We start from the raw sequence: 20,454 nt of genomic DNA on the forward strand, positions 1-20,454 counted from the left end.
TCACCCTGCTGGGAATGATCCAGGGTGACATGACATAACAGACTGGAAGAAGCACAGGGGCTCATTAAAGGATCAATCTCCTTGAGGAAGAGAGTGGCCATGTAAGCTCTCCAAGGCTATCATGACAAATTAGACTTCCGAGTTCTAAATAGCATGTGATATTGTTGAAATAAGAAAAGCCATAAGCCCCATTTCTTTAAGCTCCATATTATGTCATTGACGTGTTTTGACAAAAGTTCCTTCAAATGTGCCATTAATGGTATTTCTAGAGTTTTGAAGCAGAGATAAAGGGACTGGTATAAGCATCAGAAGCCAGACACACACAAGAGACAACTAATACCCTGTAGAGAATGGCAGGATGAAGACAGAAACCCAGGCACAACACCATGGCTGTGAAGGAGAGATCCAGTAAAATTCTAAGACACAAAGAAGCAGAAGTTTCGGGCACAGTGGGATCCCCTGGTCTATCGCAAGGCCTCGAGGAACACTAAATAGTGGACGGAACTGACTTGAGCTATCTCCCTCAGAAGGACAACTGAATGAGGCAATGAGAATACTTTAAAACACAGCAAAATGAACTGATTATTATGATAGTTCATGTTCGTTGTCAACTTGACAGACTAGAATCCCTCAAGAGATGAGTATCTAAGCAACTCTAAGCAAGTCTGTGAGGGGTTTTCTAGACTTCGTTCACCGAGATGACAAGACTGTAAATGTAGGAAACACCTTTCCACAGCCTGGAGGTTCATTCATAAAAAGCAGACAGCCACCTGGGCTCCACCAGCATTCAGCTTTTTCTGTTCCCTAACGGAGAATATGAACAGTTGCCTCATGCCCTGCCATGACGCTTCTCCCAATGTTATGGACTGTGCCCTGAGTGCGTGATGCAAAAAAAAACCAAAAAACAAAAAAACAAACAAACAAACAAAAAAACCTGCTCTTCTTTAAGTTGCTTTTCTCAGGTATTTTGTTACAGCCAAGGAGAAAAATAATGAATGCAATTATTAAAACAAAACAAAAACTTGTCAGAAAGAGCTGGAGAAATGGCACAATGGTTAAGGAATCTTACTGCACTTGCAGCAGATGCACACCATGGTGCTCACAACCTTTCGAAATCCCAGTTACAAGGAATCTGACACCCTCCTTTAGCCTCTGTAAACAACTGCACACATATGGCATACATAAATTTAAGCAGGTATATGTGCACAAAATTTATGCAGGTGTTGTGCACAGGCACCACATAAACAATTTTTAATGTTTAAAAAAATCAAAACACTAATTTTTAAAAACTGCCAAAAAAAAAAACCACCCCAATGTTAGCATACAAACTTTTCTATATAAAGTACTTTTCTCCGAGCACTAAGGTTGTAATGTAGTGAATTACTCTGCACTGTGTACAAGACTGATGGCCTGGCAAAGTTTGCTCCATAGTGAAACATAGACCAGAATAGAGCTAGTTAAGTACTAAGACACACAAAGTGCTATTTGTTAGTTCTGTGACTCCAAGTTTATGTATGTGCCAGACACTGTTTTAAGACTTTTGAATTGTTCATATGTAATTCTCACATCACTATAAGGATAATAGTGTGAATGACTTGCATTTCACAGCTGTATGAGTGCAGCTCCACCACACACTGGTACACAGTCCTGAGGGCCCAGGATGCAAACTGTGAGAAAGTATCACTCTATATTTCCAGTCCTGAGAGCCCAGAATGCAGACTGAGAAAGTACCACTCAAATCTGTCAGCAATAGGATGGTAGTACACTTTCTACAAGAAAGATAATTCCATTTGTACACTGGAAGAAAGGACACAGAGAATACTTACTGCAAGCTTTCATTTTTTTTATTATGTCATATAACTTAAACAATTTCTGTGAAATCTTTCTCTTTAAGAACAATTGGAGAAGAAGCCTCAGGTGGCTCAGTTGGTAAGGCACCAGCCCATAAGTCTGGAGGTCTGAAGTTCAAACCCAGGTAGAACTACTGAGCTGGAGAGATGGCTCAGAGGTTAAGAGCACTGGCTGCTCTTTTAGAGGACCTGAGTTCATTTCCCAGAAGACACCATCTATGATGACATCTGGTGTCCTTTTCTGGCCTGCAAGTGTACATGCAGGTAGAGCACTGGATACATAATAAATAAATCTCTTTTTTAAAAAAGAAGAATTGGAAAATATATCACAAAAGAAATGTAAGGTGGCAGGAGAGGGGGTGATTAGCAGGTGAAGTCACTAGCCACCAAGCCTAATTATCTGCGTCCCATCCCTCAGAGCCAACTCATACAAGTTGTCCCCTGACCTCCACACATGTCATAGTGTGTAAGAGTGCATACATTAAATAAATAAAAGTAAACTTTACAAGTTTTTCAAATACAAAAGAATTCTATTGATTTTTTAAAATCTATCATCTCCTGTGTCTTCTTGCTATGTGTTGTCCCAATTTGAAAGTTAAGATTTGATGTGAAAAAAAAGTTTACCTACTAGTGAACAGCAAAAAGGAAGTACAGAGCTGTAAGATACAGTGCCAGCAGAGAGGCCTTCTAAAAAGAAGAGCATACGCTGTATTTCTTAGTCAGCATGTTACGCCTGGCTTCCCTCATGCCTGAGAAAGTTACTTTGCTCCTACAAAAGAAAATCATGAGCCTAGGAAAACATGAATTCTCCTTAATTCAGCCACTTTTCAGGGCACTCATTTTTAGGTGGGAAAGCAGGCTACACATACACATAATAGCAAAATACTGATGATTCCTAAGACTCCGTATCCCTGCAAAATCTGCATTCTTCCCCGCTTGGACACATTAAATGAAATGTCAAGGAATATGAATTCAACCAGGAAATTTTCAACCTCAAGGCTCAATGATCAATACCAAGGATCAAAATCTGGGCCTCAAGATCAACCCTCCATGTCTGGTCCTGTTTCAGGGCTTCCTTATGGCACGGGTCTAATCACACCCCAGCTGAAAGAGTCTTCATGTGACTCCTGAGAACACTCAGTCCTCCATGGGCCCCTATCTGTTGCGCAAAGTGACAATCACTAATCACACGGAACCTAAATTCAGACAAAGGCCACAGTATCAAAGCCTAAGTGCTATCATTTGCTTTTACTATAATGTTATAGAATGACAGGCTATCTTTAAATATGATTTTTAAATTAGCCCATTTAAGCCCTTTGGGTAGTACATAGGATTGGGCTGTGAGACCACTCAGGGATGAAGTGCCTGCTGTACAAGCATGATCGGAAGCACTCACATAAAGACCAGGAGCCCTGCTGTAGCCTCAGTACAGGTAGGCAGTGACAGGCAGATTCCTCAGAGCTCACTGCCAGCCAGGCTATCTCTGTCTGTGAGCTCCGGGTTCACTGACAGCCCCTGACTTAAGAAAGGAAAAAGCAACCAAGGAAGATATCCAATGTCAAACTCACCTCCATATGCAATATATACCACATTTACATATATAATAAAGTCACACAAAATGAATTAATAACAACTGCTAAATTTATGCAATTTGTAAAATATGCTAAAAGTTTAGTTGCTTACCTTAAACCAAAGATGTGTGATTGTTCATAATTCAGTAAAGAACGAATCTTAGCTTCAGAGTTCAAAATGATAAGCCTATCGATTACATCCTAAAAATAACAAAGAAACACTGAGACTCTACTTAGCAGAAGCTATATAAATCAATTAAAGCAATCAATATTCATTTAGATTTGTGATTCTCAAATGTGGATTCACACTGCAACTAGCAGGAAGGCATGAGGAACTGGGGTCAGACCCATCCTAGAGTCTGCGAACTTATTGGCCCACATGAGGCTTGAGCATTAAGATTGCAAAAGTTCCTAAACTCTGTTCAATTTCTACCCCAAAGAGAGAACCATAATATCCATCTACCTTTCAAATGGGCAAGCAGACTGTGTGTACAATAAAATAATAATAGAAGTGCCCAAATACAAACTCCTCTTAAAAACAGATATAAAATCTACAAATGTGAAGCAAAAACAGTCAGTATGCATATTTTTATAGTAGCTATTTGAGACTCTGTTAAGAGCCTCTCTCATATATGCAAGTCAGCAGTTTACAGTCCTGGAAGAATATTGGCATCATATAGGAAACAAAGAGAGATGACTGACAAATAGCTAATCAATAGATGGACAAACCCACAGAGAGATTGGTCTACTTACGAGCCACTAAGGCATGAAGCCTACAAGTGACAGTCCAGCATTAATACTCTAGATTTCCCATTACGTAGCTATTGCTCACAACCAGAAGCAACAAGCTGTCTCAAGTATTGACAGCATTAGTCCACTACACAGCTTTCTCTGTCGATACAGCCAACTCTAAAAGCTTTTCTTTTAAGCTTTGCTTGGTGCCTGATGTCATGGCCCATATGCAGAATTCCAGCACTGAAGAGGTTAAGGAAGAAGGACTGCCTTGAGTTTGAGACCAGCCTGGGCTATACTGTGAGACTATGTCTCAATTTTTTTAAAAAGACAACTAAACAAAATAATTATAAACAAAACATGAAGCCTAGTTTTGTGTATGTCTTAAGTACAAACCTAAGTACTTTCTGTACATATAAATACATCAATGATTTATTTTTCGGTTTGTTTTTGTTTGTTTTTTCAAGACAGGGTTTCTCTGTCCTGGACTCATCAAACTCACAGCAATCACCTAGCCTCTACCTCCCAAATGCTGTAATTAAAGGTAAATTTAATGCAACATATTTCTGTGGCCAAAAGAGCAAAAGAAGGTTTCGGAAAAAGACAAAGTCAAATAAAATGTATCAATGCCTTCATGAATGATGACAAGAAAACAGTTCCATCTCATCAATAAAAGGTGATGGAATTAGTTTCTAAGAGGAAGAAGTAATAAATAACTCCAAATATATTTGAAAATACTAATTAAATCTCAGGAAAAAAAGACAAAGTAAACTTATCCTACTAAGATCTAACGCTCAATACTCAAAAAGGTACATATTGGGCTAAGAACATCACACAGTTGGTAGTGTGTACTAGCATGCACCAGGCCCTGGGCTTGATTCTCAACATGACAAAGTTAAGTGTGGTGGTTCATGCCTGTAATCCCTTCATTAGGGAGGTGGAGGTGACAGATCACAAGTTCAAGAACATACTTGGCATTACTGCAAGTTGAGGACCAGCCTGAGCTACATGACACTCAATCTCATTTATATGTATGTATGTATGTATGTATGTATGTATGTATGTATGTATGTATATGTATACTACTCATATATATCATATATATCCTACCTCATATATATATTCACAAATGTATTAATATCTTGTAGAAATGCACAATAGCTAATATATAAGTTTAAACCAAAATATTGATGAATAACAGAGAATAAAAAACTCATTTTTAAAGGTCTGTCACTGTGGTCTGTAGTCTTCTTCTTAGCTAGGCACACTTTGTTCTAATCACCATGTGACACACTGAACTATATAACTCACATTCATCTCCCCAGCTGCAAAGTCATATTCTCCACAGCTGCCCCACCTCTGTCTTCATCAGTTAACAAATATCTGCACAGCTGTCTAAATACAGCACAAAGCATACTGACAGCTGGTCACACCTAGGAGATCTGAAGTTGTGGTTCTGAATCTCAATAGTAGATTAGGACAAATAAAATGGTCAGAAGAGATGGTATTACCAACAACAGGCTGATGGAAGGGAAGACTGAAGCAATCGATCAGCAATAATGTATTTCAGAGAACAAATGTTATAGTAAGTAATTTCTTCTTCAAAGAGGATTACATTGATGTATCAGCACCCAGAGAGGAAAGCAGAGCTCCTGAGAAGCCTGCCTCGTGGAGGGCTTTGGTTTCTAAGCACCACGGCATGTCAGGAAAGGAATCAGCTTCTTAAATCACATTGATCCAGCATCAAGCCAGTGTAAGCCCAGACCTGGCAAACAGTCTGCAGAAATACTGGTTCAAAGGATGCTGTCCTTCTTGAGAATACACTCAGAAAGGCAGCAGTCCGACAGCAACCACGGCTAGATAGGCAAAAAGAAATTCTGTATAGGTAGGCTCACTTCTGAGGGCCCGCTCTGGTCAAGGTAACCAGTGGCCACTCCTGCTATCTGACTGCTTCTAGGAAATGAACAGATACAGGATAAGGAATGAGTCAATAAGGCCTGAAAACTGTACCATCCAAGCATGGATTGCTAATGGTTATCCTATGATGAAAATGAAGCCAGTCATTTTCTGTGGGACTTTCCATAGTGGAGAGTAGAAGAAAAGGCTGCTCTCGTATATAGTAAGTTCAATACCACCATCCTACAAGCTTGTCAGTACTCTAATCCCCATAACTTCTGAATATCACGCTATTTGATAAATATCCTGAGAAGAGAAATATAGAGGAAAATTTCAGTCAGAAAGAGGCATAGGCTATGTAAAGGTGGTTAGACATGTAAAGAACTGGACTCAGGCAGCAGCAAGACATGAAATGCCTAAAGTACATTACATGATTGACAGACGAATGACAGATAGATAGATAGATAGATAGATAGATAGAGAGATAGATAGATAGATAGATAGAAAGATGGATAGATGACACATAGAGATGATGAATAGATGACAGATATATGATAGTTAATAGATAGATGTAACACAGATAAATAGATAATAGATATATGAAGATAGATTACAAATGGATTAGATAGATAGGTAGGTAGACAATAGATAGACAGACAAACAGACATTTTTGATGTAATTATTCTATATAGGGTAATAATACTTCCCCCCAAAGCCACAGGCTATGTGACAAAAACCCTAATGCCAAGCATTATAAACCTTCCTTTGGGTTTGGTCTGGGGGAGGGGGGGCAGTGGTCCAAGAGACTCCCAAACCAGCAAAGGCTTTGTTGTTACCCTTATTTGCTTCCCAGAATTTTAAGGTTAAGACCCTAAAAGCACAACATGTTTTGGGCCTGGAACTTGAGCTGCAACTGACTTGAAAACCTCCTCCACCCTGAGAACTTAGCATCAGAAAGTGGTATGCTGCCAAGAGAGAAACAAGACAACAGTCCCCATTGGCTGTGAAGCATGTAAACAGCAGCAATGGCTAGCCTGGCAAAATACCCCCAGGCGCGTAATAGTGGCACTTGTATTTTGTGAGTCACCAGCAACTCTCTAACTGGATTTAAGGGCTGCTTAACAGGAGGTGATTCATGCCTGATACTATAAACCAAGACAATTACTTATGGATGGAGAAATTATATACCCCACACAAGAACCTACGACTGTCTTTCTCCTAAGCTAATATGACTTCTGACTGGGTACTAAGTACTTGTCCTTATAACCACTGATAAATGAAGCTCTCACTCCTGACCAAAGAAGCTTCTTTTTGAGTAGATGGTTACTATATTAGAGCATCAAAATGGATCTAAATGCAGAAATAAGTAGCATGGGGGTTATAACCCCAAATGATATATTTAGAATGCAATTCTATAACTAAGGCTCAAGGAAAGTGCCAGAAGAGAGGACAGAAATATTTAATAGCCTGAGAGCCAGAATGTAGGCAGCAAGACAGTATCTTCTACACTTGCTAGAGAAACTGTGTCCAGGAAACTTCAACAGTCTGGTTGTCTGAACAATGACATCACCGGTCAACATGGCAAAACAGATAGGAGAAATCTCCCAAACCCCACTCCAAGGTGAAGAGCTACAAGCAATGACTGGCTGCTGAAAGAGAGAGAACTGGTTTTGTGTGAGGACACGTTCCCTGATAGGTTATTGTGCTGGATGGTTTTACGTCAACTTGACACAAGCTAAAAATTATCTGAGAGGAGGAAATCTCAATGAAGAAAATTCCTCCATAAGATCAGGCTGTAGGCAAGCCCGTAGGGCACTTTCTTATTTAGTGATTGATGGGGAGGGCTCAGCCCACTGGGTGGTGCCATCCCTGGGCTGGTGGTCCTGGGTTCTATAAGAAAGCAGGCTGAGCAAGTCATGGAGAGCAAGGCAGTAAGGAGCACTCCGCCTCAGCTCCTGCCTCAAGGTTCCTGCCCTCACTGCTTTGGATGATGAACTGCTAAATGGGACCATGAGTGAAACACACCCTTTGCTCCCAAGCTGCTTTTCATCATGGTGTTTCATCACAGCAATAGTAACCCTGAGACAGTTATCAAACCCAAATGGTCAGCCCTAAACACATGTACATGCAAGCAGTACTAAATGGATTCAAGGTATGTGTGTGTGTGTGTGTGTGTGTGTGTGTGTGTGTATGTGTGTGGTGTGTGTGTGTGTGTGTGTGTGAGAGAGAGAGAGAGAGAGAGAGAGAGAGAGAGAGACCATAATAAAAGAAGTGTGAATTTGAGATGGACTTGGGAGCACTGAACAAATCTGAGGGAGGAGGAAGAGAAAGATGTATACATAGTACCTATATATGATATCCACAAAATATTTTTTAAAAAAACTAAACTAAAACTATGTAGAAGTTGAAGAGGCAATGACAGTCTTGCCTAAATCCCTGAGGAGGGAGTCTGACTGTGATGACTCCTTTAATAATTTGTATCCATGAACTTTAAATTTTCTCTTACCTTCTTTTTGTGTCTGCTAAAGACATTCAGTTCACATTTGCTCTATTACAAGCATTTTAGATATGTAATACAGTGCTATTAATTATAAACATTATGTTATACAATAAATCTTTAGGCTATTTTTACCTTGGGTAACCAAACCCTTGTACATGGGACTAGTACTTGGATCTGTGCTCTCCTGCCCCGCCCCAGCCCTGGAACCCAATACCCTACTCTCTGGCTCTAATTACTAGAACTACCTTAGAGTCGGAGCATTAATGGCACCACACAGTATTTGTGCTTCAGGATCTGAACCACACAGCACAGCGCCATCTCTTGGTAGACAAGAAAACCAGTATTTAGCCCTCTCAAAGCCACAAGCTAGCTAACAGCAGAATGAGAAGGCAAACCATAAAAGCACATGAGCACTGAGGTAACGCTGGGAACACGGAGACGGCGCTGGAATGGTTTAAGAAAATAAGTAGCTCTGCGTCCTTAGACTTTTGATGTGAGACACATCTAACTTCACATTTTACTTGCCAATTGTCACCAAAACCTTCCCACAATAAAAAACAATTTTAAGAATCCAAATGTTTAGAATTAACAAAGGTAAAAAGTACTCATAAAGGACAAAGAAAATTTTTCTAAAGCCAATAATATGTAACAATGACAAGTAATAATTAGAATTTCAGTATTAATATTAAGTAATTCTTTATGAACATGCACACATGTTGATATATTCATTTGTGTTTAATTCATAAGCACTCAAAGGTAATGAACTACATCCCCTTCAAAATGGGCAATTTTGAGCATAAATTAAATTTCAAATTAAATAAATATGCATATACTGTCTTCATGGACATAATACATAATTCATTAAAATAGGTTGAACTCCTTGGATATAATTTATTCCCAATTGCCCTCGTCAGGGATGGAGCTGTGTAAGTGTAGCTAATACCCCAGTAGCCATCTAAACCTCACTTATACAGAAGCCTGTTCATATGGTACACTGCTTCCCTGGCTGGAGATGGCTAGCTTGGCATTCTGACAGGTAAAGGGCCAGATGCATGGCTGGAACCGAAGTTATTCACAGATAACTCAAAAGTTGATAACCCAGTGATGAGCAATCAGTTCAGACTTTAGTAAGCATGAGGGTGGGGGGCTGTGCATATGTCAAATTAACATTTTTTGCTACCAATCTCAAGCAATGGACAATCAGAAAAGAGAACAACTTAAGGAAAGTGACTTACGATAATACTTGTTGGAACTTCACGAAGAGAATACTCCGCCTTATTAGGAAGTTCCTGATTGCCTGTCAGCTCATACACAGCAGGGTAGGACAGCAGGTTCACCAGTGCAAGGAAGGACTGGGGGAGGGGAAGAGACAGTGAGATAACTCATTTTTATTTTCAATATTGCATATAACAAGTCACTCGTGTAAATGTTATAGCTGGATGTCTATGAGGGCTGTTTTTTTTTTCAATAAACCTATTGTGAGGGTGTAGTATCTACTCATAATAGGTTAAAAAAATAACAAAAGTACCAATAATCTAAGAGCTTACAAGGCTAACATAACAACTGTTAAGGAGGACGTGGGAGAGTTAGAAAACACTTCAGAATGCTATGTGATTCCTGAAGTTAGATTCTGATGAAAAATAAAATGTTCTCCCTCTCTCGTTCTTTATTATATCTAAGAAAATACAAGAGAGTAAAATAATAACATCTATATTCTCAGGCTTGGTCCATAAAATTATCACTTAACATATCCAATGAAAATCCAAATCATCTAGACAGCATAGCTAATTTTCAAAAGCCATGGCCTTCCTAAGAAAAACAGCCCCACTGTCCTGCTCTAACCAACCAAAATCACCTCTCCAGGGCATGTGTAAGCCAAGGGCATCTCTCCGTGACGCTTCAGTTCGCCCACCTAACAGCGACGGGACATGCTTCTCACAAAGACCTCAGGTTCAGCTCCTAGCTTAAAAGCATGCATGAGTGGGTAGTCATCATTAGAGAGCAGGAGTCCGAATTCTTCAGGTGACTTTAGGGCACTTGATTCTCTGCTCCTGTCTCAACAGCCTCATTTTTCAGCACTCCCCAACATGAAGCCATACGGTCTTCTTCAACTGACTGCCATCTACACAGCCGCCTCTCTTCCTGCTCGCGTGCCCCACCTGCCTTCAACTGTACTAACTTCAAGAGTTTGTCACTTTCTCTCCAGTCGACTCCATCTTCTTCCCAAAGTTTGACACACTTGGTAATTATTTGAAAGCATTGTGTTGTGTTTAAAAGTTGGATATTTTAAAAATTCAGCGGAATGAAATTTTGTGAATCAGATTCTTCACTGTAAGAAACACCAAAATTTGATAAAAATATAAAAACTATTTGATTTGATTTCTCACTAATAGGTGAGGAAGCTTATGATAAAGGGATTGACTAATAACACATTTGCAAAAGAACTAATTTGCACTTTCTCTTTTTCTGGCTAAGGTCTCTCTGCAAATGAAAATATGGCCATCAGATACTATGGAACAGGGATAGCCACTGTCCCGTCCTTGTTTATAAGCAGGAAAAGTAGAGACCACTTCCTTTTCCCTCATTTTGTACTCAATGTAGTGTCACTTCATAAGTTACAGTGGTTATATAGTGAATATATCCAATGTATGGTGCTCTGTGGCAAATTATATCTCTGGATAAAGAATGAACAGGCATTAAAGTTAAAGTATCCATATTTCCCCTATCAGGTACAACTCCTTGTAATCCAGAATTTAAATAACAGAAATTTTTCCAAACGATAAGTGTAAAATTTACAGAATACTGCTACCTAGGGACACTATCACTGAATAGCACCAGGGAAACTATCATTCTAAGTGAGGGCAGTAAGGAAGAGGAGGAAAGCAGGTTAGAGAAATGATGTGCCTCTAAATTACTATGAAAGGAACTACAAGGAAACTAGAGGGGTATTCACAGCCACCAACAAAACAATTGCATAAACAAATTCACCGATCAGTTATTAAGTAAAAGGATGATTTGTCAAAATAACCTTTATAAAATCACTTTAATATCCAGAGAATATATAAAAGGAAAAATGTGAAAACTAAAAATTCTTTAGACATATCAAAATATCAATCCAGCAATATTTGGATATAATAATAAATGAATCTCTGCCTCTCTATAGTAATGGATTACAAATATAATTTATAAATTGGATAAGTATCCACTTTGATAGGAAATGGCAGATTTTTCTATCAATCATATAGTATCATACTGAGGGTCTCTTATTAAAATTACATAGAATAGTTCCACTCATGTTCCTGGGATAGCCTTTCTAAGAAATAAAATGATTCTGTTGGCATGTGGTTGTAGTAGTTTTTGATATGGTACTCTAGGCAAATTAGGTAGAGCTTCACATGAAAACAATCCAGGGACTGTGTTTCAAAGCAAACAACAGGCAGATAATTTTAAAGAGATTTGAGAAGATTTTACTAGATTACTGTAAGAACTAACAAATCCATTCCTCACTCAGTAGACATTTTTAAAGGCACTTAGCATATTATAAAACTGTGATGTGTTAAGCATTCATGGGGATGAACATACTTTCAATGCAATCGTCAGTTCCCACAAAAGTACTTTAAATGTGCTTCTGGAATCAGACATCATTCTAAAATTGAAATAGCACCAAACATCCACCTACCCGTCAGTATTTGAGAATAACAAGGTTTTACATAATAAAGCTAATGTAACGAGCTGAAGGTCTAGTGGCTAACATATTTTAATATTGGCATTTAAAGCTTAAAATCCTTAAAGTAACAAACTTCTTATCAACAAAAACTTAAAAGGTTCATAATGACTATTCACTGAAAGTATTTCTTTTTCAGTTGGCTGCCTTTCTTCTTGAATGTGGGTCACAATTTTTAAATTCTTCAAACGTCTAAAAATTCTCGGTTGCTTTCCCTACTTTGTAAGCATATATTACATGGATTCTAGATTGTGTTGTACTAACATAAAGGACATGTTATTAGGCCAGGCGTGTTGGTGAACACCTTTAATTCCAGCACCTGGGAGACAGGGGCAGGGGGATCACTGTGAGTTCGAGGCAAGCATGGTCTACAAAGAGAGTTCAGGACCTGTCTTGAAAAGCCAAAAAAATAAGAACATATTATTATTATTAGTTAGCATATAAAACAATGAGTTTTGTGTTACTAAGAGTACACTGAGAATACATTACATATGTGTATATATATATATATATATATATATATATATATATATATGAAACTGTCAATGAAGAAAGCTAGCAAATAATAACATGTTCTCATTATGAAACTTTCACGCACTGTTAATGCCTTCATTACTACTTATTGTCATTACTCCTGCCAGTGCTCTCTCTACTACCCAACAGTCACCATTCCGCTTTTCTGATATATATGTAGTGTGTGTGTGTGAGTGTGTGTGTGTGTGTGTGTGTGTGTGTAAATCACACATATCTTTAAATCTAGGCTCGAATGTGAGAGAAAATGTGGCATCTGATCGGAGTCTAGCTGATTTGGTTAAAATGTTGATCTCCAATTCCATCCATTTGCCTGCAAATAACTAATTTCCTTTTTCTTTATGGCGGAAAGAAACTCCACTGTGATGTACACATTTGGTGCACGCATTTGCTGATAGATGCTGATGCAGATTCCTAACTCAGCCACTGTGGATAATAGTGCTGTGATAAACATGGTTGTGCAGGTAGCAGCACAGAATAATCACATCAGACAGCAGCTCTAGTTCCAGTTTTCTGAAAAACCTCCACAATGATTAACATACACAATGTCTACAATAATCTACACTCCTCACAAGTATAAACTTTCCTTTTTCCCTGCATTCTGGACAGCACTTTGTACTCATTACGACTGAGGTGAGATGGATTCTTAGTGTAGTTTGATTTGCATTCTCCCATTGGCTAAATATGTTGAACATTTTTATATTAGCACATTTTTATTTCTTTTAACAACTATCTGCTCAATTCATTAGCCTGTTACTGACTGGATGATGTGGCTTTGGGGGAGGGTGATTTAAATTCTAGATTCTTTACACAGTCTAGATTTTAACCTCTGTTAAACATAACACTGACAAAAGATTTTCTCCCAGTCTATAGGCTTTCTCTTTATTCTTTGCTTGTTTCCTTCATTACTCAGCTTTTAAATTTCATGGCCTTCCCTATGACCACTGGGATGGTTGGCATTCAGTTCCAGTTAATCCCCTGCTTCCACCTTCCCAGTGCTGGAGTGACAATCATACGTTACCATGCCTGATTTGAGACTTTGATTTAGGGATGGGGGTGGGGAGAAGTTTTTTTTTTTTCACTTCTTATTTGGAGTTAGAGCAGAGGGCTACCACAACATGTGTGCATGCAAGGTCAGAGAACAACTTGCAAGAATCGTTTCTTACCATTACCATGTGGGCCCTGGGGGTCAAACTCACACAGTCAGGGTTGGTGACAAATACAGTAAGCCACTGAGCCATGCTACCAGCCCTGTTCTTTGTTTTTAATGTAGATTCTGGGGACTAAACTCAGGTCCTTGTGCTTACAAAGCAAGTGTTTTACCAACTGACATATTCCCTCAGACTCACAAGAACAGATTTTTTAAATTGCATTCTCAGCATATTCAGCATTAGTATGTAGAAGATGAGTTTTGACCAGTTACACTGGCTAGAGGCTGAGCAGCAGGGTTACTAGTTTACAGGGATAGCTTGTAGTTTGGGGGCTACAGCATCTCTCTGGAATACCCACTTTGTCCTCTCCAGGCTCCCAGATCCATTTTCAGCTGCCAAATAACCCTGAACTTGGAGCCTGTTCTACTCGCTTTCTAGATTCTGAGTTTCCAGCCTTAGAGCACCAGCAGGCACTTTTCCTAAAGTTAAAATCTGTAGCCACGCATGGTGGCAGAAGCACTTGGGAGGCAGAGGTAGGGGATTCTCTGACAGGTCAAGGCAAGCCTGGTCTACATAGAGAGCTAAAGGCCAGGGTGACATAAAGCAACCCTATCTCAAAACAAACAAACAAACAAACAAACAAACAAATTCTACCTGTTAAATAGACTGTGAAGCAGGAGCATCCTACAAGTCACTGTCTTCCACTTACTGCCTGGTTTTTTTTGTTTGTTTGTTTATTTGTTTTATTTTGTTTTGTTTTGGCCCATCAAACATTTTAAAATTAATTTTTGATGTTTGTGTTTTGTGCTGGAGTAAACTAGGCTCACACCCCAGAAAGAAAAAGAAAAAAAAAAAAACTTCTGAAATGGTGGGGGGAGGGGAGCACTTTAAGTAATTTTACAGCACCTTTATACTAACAATTCTTCAGGTTTCCAGTGAGGGAATCATTATTTTAACTAAAAAAAAATTAGGACTCAGGAGACAGAGACAGGTGGATCTCTGTAAATTTGAGGCCAGCCTGGTCTACAAAGAAAGTGCCAAGATAGCCAAGGCTACAAAGACACTCTGTCTCAGAGAAAGAAAAGGAAGGAAGGAAGAAAGGAAGTTAGTTCAGAGCCTTTGTCATATATCAGAAAAGCCATTGAATTTTAACAGAACAGTGTAAAAGTACTTTTTAAAAAATTTCTTGCACTCCTCTAACCAACAGCACCTTCCCTTGGCCTGTTCTACCTTCACTCTACACAGACAACTTCTTCAGATTCAAACCCAAAGCGCACAAAGCCTCGTGGACTTCTGCAGTGTTTGTTTTAGGGACTCATTGCTTTTCAGAACATACCTGGTATATTGTTGGCCTTTATTAAAAAAGATAAAATATAATAAAAAACAGAACAGAAAAGTATCCTTCTAATATATTTTCTAAAGAACACTGGTTTACAGTTCATTAACTTTACTTTTTAATGAAAAATACTCTTAGGTATTAAATGGGAGCAGGTCCACCAAAGACAGTTCGCTGCTTGTGACACAGGTCAGGTTTCCATGCAGTCATTTCCGTGCAGGACACTTCAGATCTATGCATTATTCCACCATACAACTTCATACCTTTTGGCAGCTTCGGTCAATAGGATCCACTGGAGTAGCTCTAGGATGAGTTACCCTGACATCATCTCTTCCACATTCAAGATTGGCCCATAACTCAGTTACAAGTGCACTAATGAAGCCTAGGAAGAAGTATTACTTACGTCATGTTTATAGCATAATGTAGACTATAGGATAAAATGGTACAATATGGTTTAAGAGATAAAGATAGGATTATTCTTACAAAAAGATTTACTCATGGAGGAAAAATACTTGATTCTTACAGAAATGACAGTGTAATCTCTACCCTTACAGAAACAGTACTTGCTATTGTTACTAAAGGTTTAGGATATCCTAGCTCCTGGTAATATTAAATAGACCATGCGAACGAATTTCCCTGGAGACTGTAAAGAATGTGATCAGGAGTTGGAGGAAGAGAAAGAAGGCATCAGCAAGCAGGATAGGCATCCCACTTAATATTCATTTATAATTCCATAGATTTAAACAATTCTGAACTTTGCTTCAATGCAGTCTTTAAATTCTCTTGAGTCAAATACTATCTATCTAAATGAAAATGAATATTAAAGCTGAGTATTAAATTCTTCAAGTATAAAAGTATAAAAACCTAGCATCTAATCATAAGATCAGTATGCCTTCATTTCTAACTACGGTCTAAATATTTGTCTGTATACCAGAAGATAACTACAGTCCTCATCCCTCCTCAATGAAACTTCTCTTTCCAACAGATGGAAACTATTATAGAAAGCCACAACCAATCAAAATACAGAGTGCTGGAGTCCCATCCCAGTGGATAGACACCTCTACAACACAAACCCCACACATAATGCTCAGGGAGCACAGCAGCAGATTGGGTGCAAAGGCTGGGAGAATCCGAGGTCAGGGAGTCTGTTGTGAGGTTCTGTCTCCTGGCAATGTCAGAAGTTACACCCATAAAATCTCACCAACACAGCTGCCTAAGTGTGAGCTGGGCAGGGATGACAATTACAACTGTCAAGGTGGACAGGGGAAAGTCCATGAGGCCCCAACCCTACTCAAAGAATTGCAGTCAACTAACAAATGCTGAGAGCAGGAAAAATATTCTTCCTCAGAGAAAACAAATGTGTTATCCAATACCAAATGGTCAGCCCTAAAAGCATTCAAGTAACATTACAGAGACTGAGCAGGCTGTTTTTATGTTTTTCTGAGACAGTATGAATATACATATATGTATGCAACAATAATGAAAAAGAGGCCATGAATTTTTTAAAAAAAAGAAGGGAGTATTTGGAAGGGCTTGGACGAGGGACAAAGAATGGAGAAAAACAATAATTTTATTAGAATGTCAAAAAGTAAAATAAATTTAGGAAAAATCAATATGCTTATAACAAAATGAGAAGTGTTTTCAGGCACTTAAAAAAAGAGGAAGAAGAGGCTCTAAAATTGAGCATATTAGGGTCTAATTTAAGAATCTAATTTAAAATTTATTAATTAGTCTACATTCGCTGTTGGGGGGAGGGGAACCTCTCATCTTCTTCAGAAACCAAGGAATTTTGGTATTTGAAAATGACACTTGCAGTTCCTACAGCATGCAAATAGGCCAATGCACGTAAAGTCGGCAGCACAGTGACTGAAATGGAAGTGCTCGGGAATCGGCATTCATCCCGGGACCTACGCAGAGATTCTTTCAGCCATCACACAAAATGTTTGAGAGTATGAGGTTCAAAAGCTTAACTACGTAATGACAAGCAAACCTGTGATTAATATAATATTCAAATGGTTCTATTAATATATGCCTGTCCACAGTGCTTCATGGACTTTATTCCAAGAAGAAGTAAAATATGGTTCAGTTTAGAGTCAGTTTTGTCAAGGAACAAATCAGCCCAAATTAGTTGAACAAAAATACAAAAGTTTCCAAAGTGTTTTGGTTTACATGGGGGACCAGTAGTAATCACTGATAGTGATGTGATGATTCATTGCCACCAACTGGGAAGTCCACTTCTCCATCACTAAGTACGCACTGTCCATGGCTCAGGAAACCAAACCTGTGGCATATTAAAATGACGGGGGCTTACACTCCTACAAATCCAACTGATATTCGAGAATACATACAGATGGCAAACTTTAGAGATCATGAGAAGGCTGAGTGAGGGAACAGCTTCAAATGACGACTGCACATTTGAATGCATGTGCAAATCGACTAAACAAAACATTGGGCCGCTGCCTCAGGCATACCAAGACAGGGTGACATTCCTCAGGTTTATAAAGTAAAAGGGGTTCTTTAGTGACTGAGATTTAGCACAGACATTAAAAAAGTGGGAGAACGAGAGACTCTACATTTAATAGGAAAATAATCAGCAGTGGTATTTCATGGAGAACAAAGACGCTCCTGGAAATTTTATTTTTCACAGTCGCAAACCAGGAGGTAGAATTTTTAAAGTTAAAAATATTCTAGAACTTTATCATGCTAAATTTTCAGTTCTTCATTTTATTTACAATGATCACATTTTATTTATTTGGGGGGTCGGGTGGGGTGGGGACTTGCCTGAGTTCTGTAGAGCTACCGCGCCTGCTGCTGTGGAGGCCACCTGCACAAGCAAAACTTCATAGCCGAACTTCTTCTGCCTGTTGATCTAACATAAAGAATGAAACGAGAAGCAAAGAACATAGCATGTAGTTATGCACAATGCAAACTTACATGTACAGCTACTTACTGCTCTTTAACATGTAGAAGATTAGAAATTTCCTCCAGGTGCTAACAACAGAAAAACAAGCAAACAACAAAAAAATCCTCTCAGAGACTTAGTACTAATATGTTTTTACCATTTTATTTCTGACCTAAGTTTAATCCTAGCTCTTTGACTATGACAAGTCACTTAGTAAGGCACTAGAAAGGTGCATCAGCAGCTAAGAGCATATACTGCTCTTACAGAAGACCCAAGCTCAGTTCCCAGAATTCAGTTCAGTTCCCAGCATCCATGTCTGGAGGCTCACAGCCACATGTAATTCTAGCCCCAGGTGACCCAACAGCTTGGCCTTTGTGGACACCTGAACTCAGACATACGGATACACATAGTTAACAAGAAATGCCTTCTGAAGAGTCACTTATTACTCTTGCCCTACGTTTTCTCATAAATAAAGTAAGGAACTTAGATCAGATAAAAATAGGACAGCTTGCAGTTCTAAATGGTATTGTCCTATTATTACTAAAGTGTATCATCCTATTTTTACTTTCTAGGCTAAAACTTCTTCATTTGTAAAGTTTCACTACCAGATTCTTAAACGTGTTTTTAAGAAATTTTTAAAAAACAATAACAACTTAGAAAACTGGTACTTTCTCCTTAAAATAAGTATTCCTGGGGAATACAATTTTTGTTCCTAAGGCAGAGTTTCACAGTCATAATCATCAATATATCAGTAGAAGGTCTTTAGTACTTGGAATTTTCCAAGAATAAATCTACTTGGGGTAACTAAAGAAGTGAGCCTATCTTTGTGTGCTAATCAGAATAAAGAAGTTAAGTGGTATTGCAATACAGCCATCAGATTCTGCTAGCCTATAAGATGTCCAACCTTTGAACAGAGTTAATCACTCAGAATTCCTACTTTAGGACATCTCATTAAAAGCACCTGGTTTAAGTGCAAGCTTTTCACACATAAAGTGTACCTTCCATTTTAAGGGGGTGAATGTAGCTAAAAGGCTTATAGAGCATGCTGCAAGTTAGGCCTTTTTCATCAATTTTCTATAGCTTCTACCTCTGTAAGTTGGCCTTCATTTTCAATCTTGTTAGCTGTATTTCCCATTTCCCTTAAATTACAATCCACTGTTCCACAAAGAAGTCCATGAAGACAGACACCTGTCCTCTCTTCCCTGCATCTTCCTCCCAAACAAGACCTTACTCCTAAGTCCCTTCCACGGGCCCTGAAGATTGGAGTAATAGACATGTGCTTTACCCACATATTGTGAAAGGGAAGAAAATTATCATAAGATAGACACTTTATTAAACAAGATAAGTCTTCATGTACGTGGCCAAAAAATTAAAAAATAAAGAAATCTGAGCTTTAGTCTGACTGTTGCAACTAGGCAACTAGCAGGTCCATAAAGCACATTCTATAACTAACCTGAGCCTCCATTTTCTCTTCCACAAGATTAAGAAAATGGCCTAGATGTCAGGCTTTCCTGAAAAATATCTGAGGATGTAAATGATGGAAGTATCTGGAATAGTGGGGCCACATTAAAGTGTGATGAATATGCTAATGAAAAACTATGGGCTGTAGATTCCCAGTGTCAAAGGAACAGTCTCGTCTATGCAAGCAGCCATTGTGATGCAAAGAACATTAGGTTTTGAAATTTACAAACATAAAAATGACATCTAATTCTAGATATATCATGTAAAGATATGCCTGCCTGCTCTGAAACACCTAAATGAAAAAGAAAATGCATATGAACTGCTTTCAAGTTTTCATAGTGATAAACAGGACAAGCTAAACAGAAAGCCTGAACTGTTAATTAGTATACAAGGACAGGGCTAAACTCCGCTATAGAGGAATTCAAAATAAACGGAACATTTATAGTAACATAAAAAGCTCTGTGTGTGTGTGTGTGTGTGTGTGTGTGCGTGTATCTGTGTGTATGTGTCTGTGTGTATGTGTCTGTGTGTGTGTCTGTGTGTGTGTATGTGTGTGTCTGTGTCTGTGTGTCTGAGTGTGTGTGTGTGTGTGAAGGGGTATTACATAAAATAAACTCTTAAATGTGAAAGCCAGGGGATGGGAAATGTGTACAGTGTGAAAATAGAACTAGCAGTCTGGAATGATGCTAGAATAAAATAAATAAGACAGAACAGACACCTCACACAGGTGGATGAGGTAAGCATGCCCTAAATTGAGGAAGAGAGGTAACTATGTTTTCCATACTCAGGGACCATCTTCA

The 20,454-nt window shown here is 38.7% G+C and overlaps 1 protein-coding gene across 3 annotated transcripts in view; it reads right to left on the reverse strand.

Moving 5' to 3' along the window:
• The window catches only part of TBC1D32 (TBC1 domain family member 32), a 199,344-nt gene that overhangs the window by 92,038 nt on the left and 86,852 nt on the right, over positions 1-20,454 (reverse strand). For all 3 annotated transcript variants that reach the window (XM_084777382.1, XM_084777383.1, XM_084777384.1), the window contains 4 exons: positions 18,073-18,160; positions 15,555-15,673; positions 9,785-9,901; positions 3,534-3,622 (listed from right to left, as the gene is read on the reverse strand). In XM_084777382.1, coding sequence (XP_084633508.1) covers positions 3,534-3,622; positions 9,785-9,901; positions 15,555-15,673; positions 18,073-18,160 — 413 coding nt within the window. The remainder of the gene's footprint in view (positions 1-3,533; positions 3,623-9,784; positions 9,902-15,554; positions 15,674-18,072; positions 18,161-20,454) is intronic.

The sequence above is a fragment of the Acomys minous genome, assembly GCF_964271855.1.
Source record: "Acomys minous genome assembly, chromosome: 3".
NCBI lineage: Eukaryota > Metazoa > Chordata > Mammalia > Rodentia > Muridae > Acomys > Acomys minous.